Source organism: Monodelphis domestica, chromosome 1 (assembly GCF_027887165.1).
Source record: "Monodelphis domestica isolate mMonDom1 chromosome 1, mMonDom1.pri, whole genome shotgun sequence".
Lineage (NCBI taxonomy): Eukaryota > Metazoa > Chordata > Mammalia > Didelphimorphia > Didelphidae > Monodelphis > Monodelphis domestica.
This window is the reverse complement of record NC_077227.1, coordinates 103,324,309-103,340,147: the sequence shown is the minus strand read 5'-3', so window position 1 is coordinate 103,340,147 and position 15,839 is coordinate 103,324,309. Positions and strand designations below refer to the sequence as shown.

Genomic DNA, 15,839 nt, shown 5'->3' with positions numbered 1-15,839 from the left:
ATCCCACCTTAGACACTAGCCATGTGATCCTGGGCAAGTCACTTAACCTTGTTTGCCTCAGTTTCCTTATCTGTGAAATGAGTTGAAGAAGAAATGACAAACCACTCCAGTATCTTTGCCAAGAAAGCCCAAATGGGACTCTGAAAAGTTGGACATGACTGAGACACTTAATCAAGCAAAAGGAGGTTCTCTCTGAGAGCTCCTCACACCAATGAGATCATAGATCAGGTCCAAAATATATATTTTTGTGTGATATATATTTAGTGTCTTGTGTGATATATGTCTGTATAATAAAATATATTCATTTTGAAATACTCTGACTTTTGAAAGTACCTTATAGGAAAGTCACTCCCTCCACAAAAACAGCTGGCATATAGAAACTCCATCCATTAATGCAGGTTGGTGATTCATCTATCACTCATCGTCTTAGAAGGTCTCAGAGACTTAGGGGTTTACTATGGTCCCACAACCAATATATGTTTGAGACAGTCAACTGCCTAAGAGATTCAGACTCCAAGACCAGACCCCTAACTATTCCACAATGCTTAATGACATGCATATTCATGTAGAGACACACTGGCATACAGAAGGGAGCAGATCAGCTTTTTTAAGTTGAAGAAATGAGTTTTTTTCTTAGGTACTTTTAAAACCAAAGTATTTATGTTAACATGATGCTGGGAACAGGATTGTTGACCTGAAACAAAATTCTTAACATTTAAACATAACATAGAACAGAGCCGCTGAGGGTCATGGATAATAGATGGATAACCACTTACCATGGAACTCGCTCAGATTGTCACCTTTCATGGTGCTCACAAGCTGCCTTCCATTACGGAAATCCTTTCCTTCCTTTAACATTGCCTTGACAGCTAAAGCATAGAGCAGGACTGCATCATGAAGGTAGGCAGAATAAGCACTCACCTTGAGTAAGAAAAAGGAAATGATATTTTTGAAAATCTCCATTTCAGAGACAGCTAGCTGGCACAGCGGATAGAGAGCCAGACCTTCAAATCTGGCTTCCAACACTTCTTAGCTATGTGACCCTGGAAAGTCATTTACCCCACCCCCCCAGCCCTTACCCCTCTGTCTTTGAGTTGTTACTAAGACAGAAAATGAGGGTTTTTTTTAAATAAAAATAAAAAATCCCTGCCTGATACAGTGACTTCTCTGGTTGTTCTCTCAGTTAACTTTCTGTATCCCACTGATTTGACTCTACAATGAATTACTTTCTATTTTCTTTTTTTTTTTTTAACTCTTACCTTCTCTCTTGGAATCAATACTATGTGTTGGTTCCAAGGCAGAAGAGTGGTAAGGGCTAAACAATGGGGGTTAAGTGATTTGCCCAGGGTCACACAGCTGGGAAGTGTCTGAGGCCAGATTTACTTTCTACCTTCTTAACTATATACTATCTATGACATTTTTTGTTATAGCATTAACCTGTTATTTATCTTCCATGTTGTTTTTTGAAATATTTATGTCTTCCTTCCCTTGATAGTAAGTTCCTTAAGTGAAGGGACTATATCTTAAATTTCTTGGAATACATACTCCTACCTCATCCAGTGCCTAAAATATAATATCTGTATAAAAATAAATGGGATAAACCCAAGGACACATGCTTTCCAATGTAGTAAAGCCAAATGAAAATAATCTGAGGCAGGAAGATGGAAAGTCAATAGGATGAACCAGCAATCAGAGCATTCTTAGACATATCTGATACTGATTCAGTTGGGTCTTCCTTAGAAGCTTCCTGTTAGCACAAAAACTTCTCCTAGGATGTGGACAGCTTTGAGCCCTCAGATAACAATAGGTTAATGACTATACTTGACTAGGAGGGAGAATCAGAACATACAGTTGATGTTGTATCCTAACAAAATCAGTCCACAACTATGCACAAAGGGCGATAAAAGACTGTCTGCCCTTTGATCCAGCCATAGCACTGCTGGGTTTGTACCCCAAAGAGATAATGGACAAAAAGACTTGTACAAAAATATTCATAGCTGTGCTCTTTGTGGTGGCCAAAAATTGGAAAATGAGGGGATGCCCATCAATTGGGGAATGGCTGAACAAATTGTGGTATATGTTGGTGATGGAATACTATTGTGCTCAAAGGAATAATAAAGTGGAGAAGTTCCATGGAGACTGGAACAACCTCCAGGAAGTGATGCAGAGCGAGAGGAGCAGAACCAGGAGAACATTGTACACAGAGACTGATACACTGTGGTATCATCGAACGTAATGGACTTCTCCATTAGTGGTGGTGTAATGTCCCTGCACAATCTGCAGGGATCAAGGAGAAAAAAACACTATCCAAAAGCAGAGGACAAACTGAGGGAATAGAAACACCAAGGAAAAGCAACTGCCTGACTACAATGGCTGAGGGGACATGACAGAGGAAAGACTCGGAGCGAACACTCTGATGCAAATACTAACAACATGGCAATGGGTTCAAGTCAAGAACACATATGATACCAGTGGAATCACACGTCGGCCACGGGGGGTGGGAGGGAGGAAAAGAAAATGATCTTTGTCTTTAATGAAAAATACATGGAAATGATCAAATAAAATACTATAAAATTAAAAAAAAAAAACAAAAACAAAATCAGTCCACAAATGATATAGTAAAAAGGGGAGTCTCTACTCTTGGGTTCTGATTTTTAGTCCAGTGTCCTTCCCCCAACTCACTTTAATCCCATGCCATGCAGGGAGGATTAGGGGAAATGGTTGAAGAAGAGGTCAGATTCAAAAGCATATCATCCTTGAAATGAAGGGAATTGAGATCACCAGAGGCATTTATGAATAAGTCCTAAAATGGATACCCTCATAAGATAGCCTTGAATCAGACCTGCTCCACTGATGAAAGGGAACTGAGAAAAGGCTTCTCCTTCAGCTTTTCATAGACTTTCTTCTTGAAATTATAGCCATTGGAATATGTGTCAAATGAAGTGATGGCTATGATAAACACAGACTCAAAGACTTTGGGGAGGTGAGCATCCTGATGAGTCAATTCTTCTTTCCCAAAATCATCCTAAAATATTAAAAGAAACATTTTGTTCCTTATTCTATCAACTCTAAATTTTTCATGTTGTGTAATATAATGTTAGCATTTTTCCTGATTAAAGCACTTTATATGTATTTAAAACAATCAGTAAGATTTGGGGGGCACTAGTATACAATTTACATGATTACACATGTAAAATCTATATCAGATTACTTACTGGGTGGGTTGGGAGAGAAGGCAGGAAGAAGGAAGAGAATTGTGAACTCACAATTTAAAAAATTTAATGTTAATTGTTTTTTAATTCAACTGGGAGAAATAAAATATTATTTAAAAATTATAATCTATTTTATTATTTGATCTTCTGTATATACACAATATATACATAATACAACATATACATACACATGCATATACATATATACATATATTTTTTTTTTAAATCATGGATTCCAAATTAAGAACCTCCTTGCCTATCTACTTCACAGTTATTATTCACCAAATTAAGAACCTCTTTGTCTCCTTGGCATATGCATGTGTGTGGACATATATAACACATACATATGTAAATTAAATGCAATAATTAATTTCCTTTTTAATCCTACATATTTTGTTTTATTCATTTTAGAAAATGAATCTGATGACTATATAGACTTTACCAAACTCTGCCCAAGGAGCCCATGATACTTACAAAAAATGTTAAGTATTATTTTTTCTTTTCTTTTTAATTTTTTTATTGATGTATTTTCTTTCAACATCCTTTTCCTTTTTAAATATGTCCCTTATCCTACTTACTCATTATTTATAACAAAGAAAAAGGGGGAGGGAGGAAGGGGAAAGAGAGACAGTGAGGGAGGGAGAGAGGAAGGGAGCTAGGGAGGGAACTTGGGTTATCTATCCATGGTCCTAGGTTACTCCTATCATTTCTTGTTTTCTTTCAGTTTGACAACTGAAAGTCAATAGAGAATGACATATTTAAGAGGCATTTTAGACTGGTGTTTTTCTGTTGTTTTTCAGTTGCATCCTATTCTTTGTGACACCATTTTGAGTTTTCTTGGCAAAGATACTGGAGTGGTTTGCCATTTCTATCTCCAGCTCATTTTCACTGGTGAGGAAACTGAGGCAAACAGTGTTAAGTGACTTGCACAAATAGAAAATGTCTAAGACTGAATTTGAACTCCAGAATCTGAATTCTGACTTCAGGAGGGGCACTATATCCACTTCACTACCTCAGTCTTAATGCAAAAGTCAGTGGATAATACATTGCTTATTTTCAGAGGGACTCACAAGCAACTACTTACTATTTACCACTGACCTCTGACTGCTGCAAAATGACAAAGACAAATTTCCCAGGGGCTGGTCCCAGCTTCTCTGTGGCCTGCAGAATAGCCCAGGCTTCGTTCATGCTGCAGATTAAAATGATAACTACAAGAACAGAAGACAGAGTTAGCCGAATGGGGGACCCAAACCCCATATTCAATAAAAATCAAATCCTAGATTGAAGTATAAGCACAAGATGAGAGCCCAAAATACTTCCTATCTTTTTTTTTTTTTTAGCATATGATATAGAGGAGGGGAAAAACTCCCAAAATACTGCACAAGCTTATTTTTCATTAAACTGACATGGTGACATAATAGAGTGTGAGCAGGTCTTGGGACCTGGAAGATCTAGATCAAGTTCCTTCTCCACTCCCTCTGGGCTCTGAATTCCTAGGTAAATTACTTAAACCCACACTACCCCAATTCTCAGAGACTATAACCTGCAAAGATACCTATCTTCAATTAAAAGTCAAAATTCTTCACTGATCAAATCAAAGATCTAATCAAGAAAAAAAGTTTCATTCATGAAAACAGCACTGAAAATACCTTGCAGCCTTTGCCCTAACCTAGTCACTGTTTAAAGTCCCTCTAATTACCCCCTCGTAGCACTGCCAGAGAATAGTTAGACTCCATGTCAGGGAGACAAGGCCAGGTTTCAAATCTTTTCTTAGGCATTTTCCAGCTGTGTAGTCCTAAACAAATCCTTTAAACTCCTACAGTCTCAGTTTCTTCATGTGTAAAATTAGGATAATAATAGCCCCTATCTTAGAAGGTTGTTATGAGGATCAAATGAGATGACATGTCATTTCTTGTTGCTCAGTTGTATCTGACTTTTCATGACTCCACTAGAGGTTTTCTTGAGGTAAGGGAGTAGTTTGCCATTTCCCTCTTCAGCTCATTTTACAAATAAGGAAACTGAGGCAAACAGGATTAAGTGACTTGCCCAGGGTCACACAACTAGTAAGTATCTCAGGCCAGATTTTAACTAACAAAAATGAGTCTTCCTAATCTTCCTGACCCCAGGCCAGGTGCTCTATCCATTATACCACCTAAATGCCCAACATATCAGTCCATGAACATTTATTAAGTGCTTACAATGTGTCAGGTATGTCCCTAAAGGCTGGGGATACAAAGAAACACAAAACACTTTCCAAACCTCATAAAGCTGCATACGTAGTAACTTATCTCTGTTGCTGATACAGTGCCTAAAATAGATTTCTCTTCTGCTTAGCATACTTCAATACCTCCCCATTGCTTACAGAATAAAGCCCCAATAGTTAATGTGGCACAGAGGGTCTTCCACAATCTGGTGCTACCTTGCTTTTCCACCCTTATCACTCCTATTTCCACCAATTTCTCATATTCCACCCCAACTCTTCTATCCTTATGTACCATTTGCCACAGCCAAACTCCACATGCTGTTGTGAGTACATCCCATGTCCTGAGCCCTGTGTGTTATGTTTATACTCTTCTCTGTGCTTGGAATATCCCTTTCTGCTCCAGCTTCCCAAATCATACTCCAGGTTCTTTCTGTAGACATCATTCAAGCCCTACGTTAAATGCTTCCTCCTTAAAGCACCTTCTTGATTGTCCTCATCCCATGATCTCTCCTTATGTAACTACATAGAACTTTTGTTGTACAATTTCATTTCCATGTAGTTGAAGGCATCAGGGCACATATCTAATCATCCATACGAGACAGTAAACTTCTAGGCAGAAATATTGCCTTGTTTTAGTTTTGTGCCTCCCCAAGTGTACTGCTCTATACATGGTAGACGCTTAATAAATGCTTATTAGACGAAGGAATTCTATGAAGTTCTGGATTAGGGGCAGTTGGGGGTACAGTGGTAAGAGTGTCAGGCTTGGCATCAGGAAGTCTAGTCTTCCTGAGTTCAAATCTAGCCTCTCACATTTACTTATGTAGGACCCTAGGCTAGTCACTCAACCCTGCTTGCCTCAGTTTCTTCATCTGTAAGATAATCTGGAGAAGGAAATGGGAAACTACTCCAGTGTCTCTACCTAAATGGGGTCACAAAGAGTCAGACATGACTGAAAAGTGCTGAGAAACAACTGGGATGGGGAATTTAAGGGGCTGGGTTTGATGCCTGACTTTGTCACTTATTATTTATGTGATACCTTGGGCAAATTACTTAAACTCCCTAAACCTACATTTTCTTCTGGAAAATGTTAGGAGGGACTAAATATATGAAGTAAATAATCTTAGATATATAAACTTAGAAGTAAGTTAGAGAGAGGAGTAGAGGAGAATGACAAGGTTGTGAACCTAAGTGACCAGAGAGATTGTGGTATGCTCCAAAGAAACAGGGAAAGACAATAGAGTTTTGAAGGAAAGATAATGATTTGTTTGGACATGATGAATTTGAGATAGTTTGTGACATCCAGTTTGCAATTTCTAACATTTTTATATGGAATTGGCTTTTGTGAGAAAAACTGGGAATCCAGGAGTGGTAGGTACAGAGATGATAATTCAGCTCTTGAGAATCATGAAGGAAATTCCATGGGAAACTTGAAGGAAATTAAGGATTTTTAGAGGAGGAAATGAGGACAAGCATACATTTCAGACACAGTCCCAGAAATGGGAAATGGAATGCTAAATTTGGGGTAGAGGGAACGGGTCAGTTTAGCTTTTGATGGGAAATGTATGTGTGAAGAGAAATAGCATAAAATAAGTCTTAAAAGGTAGTTGGGAACTAAATTATAATAAAGAGCTTTCAATATTAGGTGGGAGAGTTTGTATTTTGTACAAAGGATAAAAGGGAGTCAACAAAACTTCCTGAGAATATAATCGACATGATCAGACCTGTGTTTTATGAGGTGAAAGAGACTAGCACCCTAGAGTCTAATTAGAAGGTCATCGTCCAAGTGAGAGGTCACAAAGGTCTGAAATGGGGTGATGTAAGTGGGAGTATGGATAATGCATGCAAGAGATGCTGTGCATGTAGAATCTAGAAAAAATTGGCAATCAAATCCACCAATATGAATCAAATGAGAAAATGCCTAAAAATGACATAACCATGAAATACCACATAAATATGTTATCAGTAATAATAATGGTAGTAGTAGTAGCAGCAGCAGCAGCAACAGCAGCATCACAGTAGTACCAGCAGTAGCAGTAGCAGTAGTAGCAACAACAGCAGTAGCAGTAGAAGCAGCAATAGTAGTATCACCTCTTGACGATAGTCAATGTCAGTGATGGTGAATCTTTTAGAGACCAAATACTAAAACTGCAACACTCATGCCATATGTGACCCCCTCACCTTACCCCAGACAGGGAGGTAATGTAAGAAATGTCCTCACAAATGCATGAAGAAGGGGAAGGGAGCAGCTCCCTCCAGCAGTCTCCAACATGTATGCCATAGCTTTGCCAACACTGTCATATTTTGTGCCCAGGGCAGGCTAAGCAAGACCCTGGTTAGTATTTGGGGGTGGGGAAAATCACTGAAATAAAATAGCAACCTAGGATCCAGATGCATCAGGGTAGAAATGCCTTGCTCTTGACACTACACCTCATGACCATTGTCTTTCTTTTTTTCTTTTCTTTCTTTTTTCCATTCTTTTGCCATTTGTTCCCACTTATTATTAGGTGTTGGGAAGTGATTTTTGGCAAAGTCATGGTAAAATTGTTTTTCTTCCCTGGAAATTTCACTTCTAGATTACCAAAACAAGTATTTTTGAATCAAAGGCAGGGGAGATATAAGGATAAAGAATCCTTAACAACCTTTGAATATGTTTATTTTTTTAGGGACCTAAGCTAAGAGTTGCACAGTTAGTTTTAGAAACACTGGCTGATCTAACAAGGCACTAGGGACAGAAATGACTCAATTAATGTCATTTGGCAACAAAATAGCATTTCGTGACTTTAAATGACTGAAATTTCTCCAAATTTTCTTTGTAGAGCAATGACCTTCCAAAATGTCTGTTCTATTATCTGAAAACAAGATAGAGAGGTTAAGGGTTTAGCTATCAGCTACCCAGCAATCCAGATGGTTAGGAGGTAACACCAATGCCCACTAATCTACACTAAGTAAGACAATGACTTCCAGATCTTTTCAGTGGGGTGAGGGAAGGGGAAGGTTCTATATGCTGTTTATGTCATTTCTTCTCCTTAGATATCTCCTATAGAGCTCACTGATAAAAACAAAAATGAAACAAGAAGAAGGTAACATTACTTTCTATATGACACAAATTAAATGATGATTGCTTTATAAAATTTAGCTAAGTGATATCTTTTACATAATTAAATCTAAATGAAATTGCAACCCCCTATAATTTGAATACTGATGTTAAACTGAACAAGTACATATATTACTTGGAGGACCTTCAGAAATAAGAACTTGGGAGTCATTACAATAAAAACAATTGGGATTTGACTTCAGAAAAATTAAATTTCTTTGTGAAGCTGAAGATGAATTATGTATTGTTTACACACATGTGTGTGTATATGGATAGAAGGCATCTTTAGTTATAGCATTGATCAGATCACAATAAGCATGTTTCTGTATTTTTCACATTTTTGAAAATGAAAAACTCTTCGCTTGCTAAATATGCACCCCTTTTGGTCAAGAATTAAGAATAACAACTCCCCTCCTCCCACCACCCATCCTCAGCCTCTTCTTACTTCTGGCAGAGGATGTTATGTGCTGGAGATCCTCTTGAAGAAGAGTTTGGTTGTTGCTGGTGTATCTGACTTGTATAGTGATGACAAAATGGGATCTGAGCTGGTTTTCCACAGTTGTCCATAGCTCCTCAATTTCATGCCAAGAGGAATCTCTTGAGGTTCCTCCAAACAACCCAATGTGTTTCCAGCTGAAATGGTGTAGAATTGCCTGGAGTACTTCCCCCATTTTCTGAACAGGAGACACGAGGTTCATGTAGGTGTCATACAAGAATCTATTCTCCAGTATAGCTGTTTGCCTGACAAATCCAAACATGGGGATGTTCCATTGTGCAGCCAACAAGCCAGTGACCTGAGGAGTCAAAAAGGACTTCTCTTCATGAAGGTATTCCTTATTCAATAAAAGTCTCATTTTAAAGTACCCTGGTAAACCAATCATTTGGTGAAATCAAAGCATATCCTTACTTGGATGCACAAATCATGGGCCCATTACCATTAACTACTTCAACATCTTTGTTTTCATAGATGAGGAACCTGAGAGACTGAAAGATAAGGTGACACAGAAGAAGCATACCTATAATAGAATCATGATTTCCAATCCTGAAAGTCCATACAAAACTTTTATTTGTATTATAGCAAATTTTTACCACATTTTTACTTGTAGTAGTAGTAGTAGTAGTAGTAGTACCTTCTGAAATCTTTGTGAAAAATCTACTAATTCTTATAATCTAGGGATCAGATGCAAAAAGGAGAGGATGTAACTATTTCTCAACTATTCACCTATCTTTAATTCATAAAAGGAAATTATGTGCTAATTAGGGTTTTTCCCAATGATAAATATGCCTCTTTTTTCTTTTTTTAAATTAAAAAAATTTTATAAAGTTTAAAAACTTTTAAAATATGCAAAAAAAAGCATAATAAAAAAAATTTTAACCCTTACCCTCTGTCTTAGAACCAATACTAAATATTGGTTCTAAGGCAGAAGAGTGGTAAGGGCTAGGCAAAGGGGGTCACGTAACTTGCCCAGGGTCACACAGCTAGGAAGTGTCTAAGGCCATATTTGAACCCAGGACCTGCCACCTCTAGGGCTATATCCACTGAGCCAACTAGCTACCCCTGTGCCTTTATTTTCAGAGCTGATATCTGGTATTATCTGAGCTAGGTTTGAAGGTTGAATTGAGGATTAAAGGATATCTGTTCAGCACACATGCAAGCAGATTTTCATGCTCAGACACATTTGGATCACATATAGATAACATTTAATATATATATATACCTTTTTAATTATATATATGCATATACTTCATATGTACACATTCATGTATAGGCAGCAGAGATTTTATATATCACATATATAAATAATATGTTCTATATTTCCTTGATACACATATTTGACAGAGAACATGTATAAGTATGTATATAGAGATATAGTTATAGAAATACAGAGATATTGGGGAAGCTGGGTGGTACGGTAGATAGAGTATTGGTCCTGGAGTCAGAAACACTATCTTCCTGAATTCAAATCTGGTCTCAGACATTTACTAGCTGTGTGACCCAGGACAAGTTACTTATCCTTGTTGGCCTTGGTTTCCTCATCTGTAAAATAAGATAGAGAAGGAAATGGAAGACCACTCTAGCAACCAGTAAGAAAACCCCAAATAGAGACAGCTAGAGGGTTCAGTAGCTAGAGAGTCGGTGCAGAAGTCATGAAGACTCTGGCCTCAGACACTTTCTAGCTGTGTGACCCCAGGCAAATCACTTAATCCCATTTGCCTAACCCTTACTGCTCTTTTGCCTTGGAACCAATACTTTGTGTGATTCTACAACAGGAGGTAAGGGTTTAAAAAAAAAAGAAAAGAAAACCCCAAATGGGGTCACAAAGAGTGGGACCTGACTGAAACAACTGAATTACAGTGTGTGTTTGTGTGTGTGTGTGTACATATCTTTTGAGTTTCACAAAAATTCCTTGAAGAAGAAAGAATTGTGTTACTGTCATTATTTGAACTTTCCAGATGAGGAAAATGAGGTTCAGAAAAGAGAAGAGGCTATCAACCAATGAACTACCAGCAATGGCAAAGTATCTTGGAATGGCGAGGACAATGGATTTGAAATCAGAAGCCCTGGCTTTGGATCCCAACTCTGCTTCTTAGGCTATATATAATCCTGGTTAAACTATCTCCTTGCTCTGGGCCTCTGCCTGCCTTCTCATCTACAAAGTGAGGGGTTTTACTAAACAATCTTTAATATCCATTCTAGCTCTAAGTTTCTTAATCTTATTCACTTAAAAAATTTCTTAGTTTTTCTTCATAATAAATTTTTATTTATTATGCTAAAAGAATAAGCAATGGACATTATTTCTCTAAATCTAATTTGATAATTTTTTTCCAATTAACAAACTTTTTTCTATTTCCCATTTCTTCTCCTATACCTAGGTAGGAATAGCTAGTTGTTACATTAGATAGAAAGCTGGACCTAGAGTTAGAAAGAACTGAATTCAAATCTGGATTTGAACGCTATCTATTGCTCCCTAGACAAGTCTTTTAATTGATTTCAGCCTCAGTTGCCTCATATGTAAAACAGAGATAATAGCGCCTACCTTGCAGGGTTGTGGTGAGAATCAAAAGAGATATTTGTAAAGTACATTGCAAACCTTAAAGGACCATATAAATGATAACTATTATCACAGTCAAGTAAAAGAACTTACTGTAGAGGTCATATCCAAAAATATACTTATGGCTCATAAGAAAGGAAAGGCTAAGGATAACAAATCTGAAATAGTCTCTAGAAAACTCATGGAAATACCCAACCATAGGTAGTTTTGCTGGGGAAATATAGTAATGGTTGTCAGAAGTATTAGCATGGTTAATATTACCAGGTTGGCAAATAGCACTATTAAGATGAACAAAGAAAACATACCATATTAAAATTTCATGCATATTACATACTCTACCTCTGCTGCTTCTGGGCAGACTGGTCCAAAGAGGGCAGAAATCCTTTCTCTTTGGACTTGCTTGATAAAAGCATCCAGGGATTCTTTGGCACTGCACGATGAGTTGGCATACTTGAACTCCATGGTATAGTTACTTAAATACACCGGGTCAGAATTGACTTTCTCCATGGCAATCTGGATGGCAGCACCCAGCCTCTGGGCACTAAAAGAATTTGAGATGTTCCAAGGGGCTTGGAAGCCCACAATGACCTTAGTATCCTCTAGACACATGACCCACAGGCTTCGAAAAAACACAGAAATAAGTGTTAGGTACACAGGGAAGTAGGACATTGCCAGATACAGATCTAGCTTAGTAGGGAAATTTTGAATGATCCTGAAAGTCATGTATTGTCTTTAACTTCTGGATCAGGAATTATAGCCACAGCCTCCCAGATGATTGTGCCAGCAGCTTAAATGATAATGAGCCACTATCCCCCCAAAACCCCAGGGATTATATCTTGTTTTTAATTAAGTGGCTCTTAATTAATTTTTAATTAAGTGGAACATTTCTTTCCCCTAGTGTCTCTTTTAACATACCACAGAGGGAGGAAGAGAGGCTGGGTTAGAATTCAGATCAACCTAAATTCTAGTCCCAATACCATCCCCTCACCATGTGACCTAGAGCAGCTCATTTAGGCTATCTTCCTTTCAGTTTCATGATCTAGAAACTGGAAAATAAAATCTTTTCAGCTTCTCTTCCTAAAGTGTTCCTTCCCTCTACCCCCCTTCAAAGTGGGGAGGTCGAAATCAGGAGTGATTGAGGTTATAAAATATATTTGAAAAGTTATGTATTCATTGGCACAGATCCAAGTCAACCAGAACATTGAGCACAAGAAGAACCCAGTGAAAGAACAGGAATTTTTCAATGCAAAGTCATTTCTAACCCAATCAAAAAAATGTGTTCTGACTTCTGGGCTAAGATGGTGGCACAGTAGAAGGAACCTCGTGAGTCTTCCTACACCCAATAACAACAAAGCATCTCAAAAGTACAAAAATCAAAATCAGACAAGTGAAGGGCCTCTTCCACAGAACACAGCCTTGAAGATAGGCAAGTTTGGGACATTTCCACACTATAAGGGGGTAAAATGACACCTACCAAATCTCAAGATGATCACCCCTCCCCTACACCATCTAGCGTGCCAGAATGCAAGGGCCAGGGACTGATTAAAAGTAAAACACTTGTATAGAAGGAAATAGTGAAAGAAGAAAGGGCAGAACTAGGAGAGGAAATCAAAATGTTGGGGAATACACAGGTGGTAATCATAACTATGAATGTGAATGGGATGAAATGGAAGTAAATAGCAGAGTGGATTAGAAACCAAAATTCTACCATATGTTGTCTACAAGAAACACATATGAGGTAGGTAGACACACAGAGGACAAAGATAAAACAGGCTGGAGCAAATTTTATTGCACATCAACTGAGAAAAAGAAGGCAGGAGTCACAATCATGATATCTGACAAAGCTAAGATAAAAATTGATTTGATTAAAAGAGATAGGGAAGGTAATTACATCCTGATAAAAGGCAATATAGACAAGGAGGAAATAGCAATACTCAACATGTATGCCCCAAAAGGTATAACATCTATATTTTTAAAGGACAAACTATTGGAGCTTAAGGAGAAAATAGTAAAACTATACTAGTGGGAAACCTAAACCTTCCTCTATCAGATCTAGATAAATCAAACCAAAAAATAAATAAGAAATAGGTAAGAGATGTGAATGAAATCTCAGAAAAATTAGAGTTAATAGATACATAGAGAAAAATAAATAGTGACAAAAAGGAATATACCTTCTTTTCAGCAGCACTTGGTACATTCACAAAGATTGATCATGTAGTAGGGCATAAAAGCATTGCAAAACAAATGCAAAAAAGCAGAAATAATAAATGCAAACTTTTCAGATCATAATGTAATAAAAAATAATTAGTAATGGTACTTGGAGAGCCAAAGCAAAAATTAATTGGAAATTAAATAACATGATTCTCCAAAACTGGTTGGTTAGAGAACAAATCATAGAAACAATTAACAATTTCATTGAAAAGAATGACAATGAGGAGACATTATATCAAAATCTATGGGATTCAGCCAAAGCAGTACTCAGGGAAAATTTATATCCCTGAGTGGATATGTCAACAAATCAGAGGGGAAAGAGGTCAATAAATTGGGCATGCAAATTAAACAACTAGAAATTAGAAAACAAATTTAAAATCTCCAGATGAAAGTTAAATTGGAAATCCTAAAAATTAAAGGAGAAATTAATAAAATTGGAAGTAAAAGAACTATTGAATTAATAAATAAGACTAGGACCTGGTACTTTGAAAAAACAAACAAAATAAAGTACTGGTTAATTTAATTAAAAAAGGGAAAGAAGAAAAGCAAATTGACAGTATGAAAGATGAAAAGGGTGACCTCACCTCTAATGAAAAGGAAATTAAGGTAATTATTAAGAACTATTTTGCCCAATTATATGGCAACAAATACAGCAATCTAGGAGATATGGATAAATATTTACAAAAATATAAACTGCCTATATTAACAGAAGAGGAAATAGAATACTTAAATAATCCCATATCAGAAATAGAAATCTAACAAGCCATCAAAGAACCCCCTAATTATAAATCCCCAGGGCCAGATGGATTCACAAGTGAATTTAACAAAATATTTAAAGAACAACTAATCCCAGTACTATACAAACTATTTGACAAAATAAGCAAAGAAGGAGTTCTACCAAATTCCTTTTATGACACAAACATGGCACCAATTGCAGACCCAGGCAGACCAAAAACAGAGAAAGAAAACAACAGACCAATCTCCTTAATGAACATAGATGCAAAAAAAAAAAATCCTAAGTAGAATACCAGCAAAAAGACTCCAGCCATTCCTAAAAATAATAAACAGTATATATTTAAAACCATCCGCAAGCATCATCTGCAATGGGGAAAAATTGGAAGCCTTCCTAATAAGACCAGGAGTGAAGCAAGGATGCCTATTATCATCTCTATTGTTTAACATAATACTAGAAATGCTAGAAGTAGCAATTAGAAAAGAAAAAGAAATTGAATGAGGAAACTAAACTATCACTCTTTGCAGATGATATGATGGTCTACTTTAAGAAAATCAACTTAAAAGTTAGTGAAAATAATCAACAACTTTAGCAAAATTGCAGGATACAAAATAAACTGACATAAATCATTAGCATTTCTATATATTTTAACATAACTCAGCAGCAAGAGTTAGAAAGATAAATTCCATTTAAAATCATCCTAGACAATATAAAATATTTAGGAATCTATTTGCCAAGCCAAACGCAAGAATTATATGAACACAACTAAAAAACACTTTCCACACAAGTAAAACTAAATCTAAATAATTGGAAAAAACATTAATTGCTCATGGGTAGGATGAGCTAACATAATAAAAATGACAATCCTACCCAAATTAATTTACTTATTCATCGCCATACTACTACTATCAAACTACTAAGAAAGTTTTTTACCAAATTAGAAAAAAATTATAACAAAGTTTATTTGGAAGAACAAAAGATCAAGAATATCAAGGGGGAAAAATACCACTCTTCTGCTTTGGAACCAATACACATTATTGATTCCAAGACAGAACATCAGGGTTTTAAAAAAAAGAAAGAATATCAATGGAAATAATGAAAAAAATGTGAAGGATGGGGGCCTAGCAGTATCAGATCTTAAACTGTACTATAAAGCAGTGGTCATCAAAACAATATGGTACTCGCTAAGAGACAGAAGGGAGGATCAATGGAATAAACTTGGGGTAAATGCTCTCAGGAAGATAGCATACGATAAATGCAAGAATCCCAGCTTTTAGGACAAGAACCCACTGTTTGACAAAAACTGCTGGGGAAACTGGAAAATAGTAAAGGA

General features: G+C 36.8%; 1 protein-coding gene across 1 annotated transcript in view; it reads right to left on the bottom strand.

Annotated features, from left to right (window-relative positions):
- LOC100027754 (guanylate cyclase 2G-like) overlaps positions 1-12,231 on the bottom strand; it is a 77,558-nt gene extending 65,327 nt beyond the window's left edge. Inside the window, exons 1-5 of the mRNA XM_007479021.3 lie at positions 11,902-12,231; positions 8,955-9,303; positions 4,311-4,420; positions 2,843-3,025; positions 777-921 (exon numbers count right to left, since the gene is read on the bottom strand). Coding sequence (XP_007479083.2) covers positions 777-921; positions 2,843-3,025; positions 4,311-4,420; positions 8,955-9,303; positions 11,902-12,231 — 1,117 coding nt within the window. The remainder of the gene's footprint in view (positions 1-776; positions 922-2,842; positions 3,026-4,310; positions 4,421-8,954; positions 9,304-11,901) is intronic.
- Positions 12,232-15,839: the final 3,608 nt, after the last annotated feature.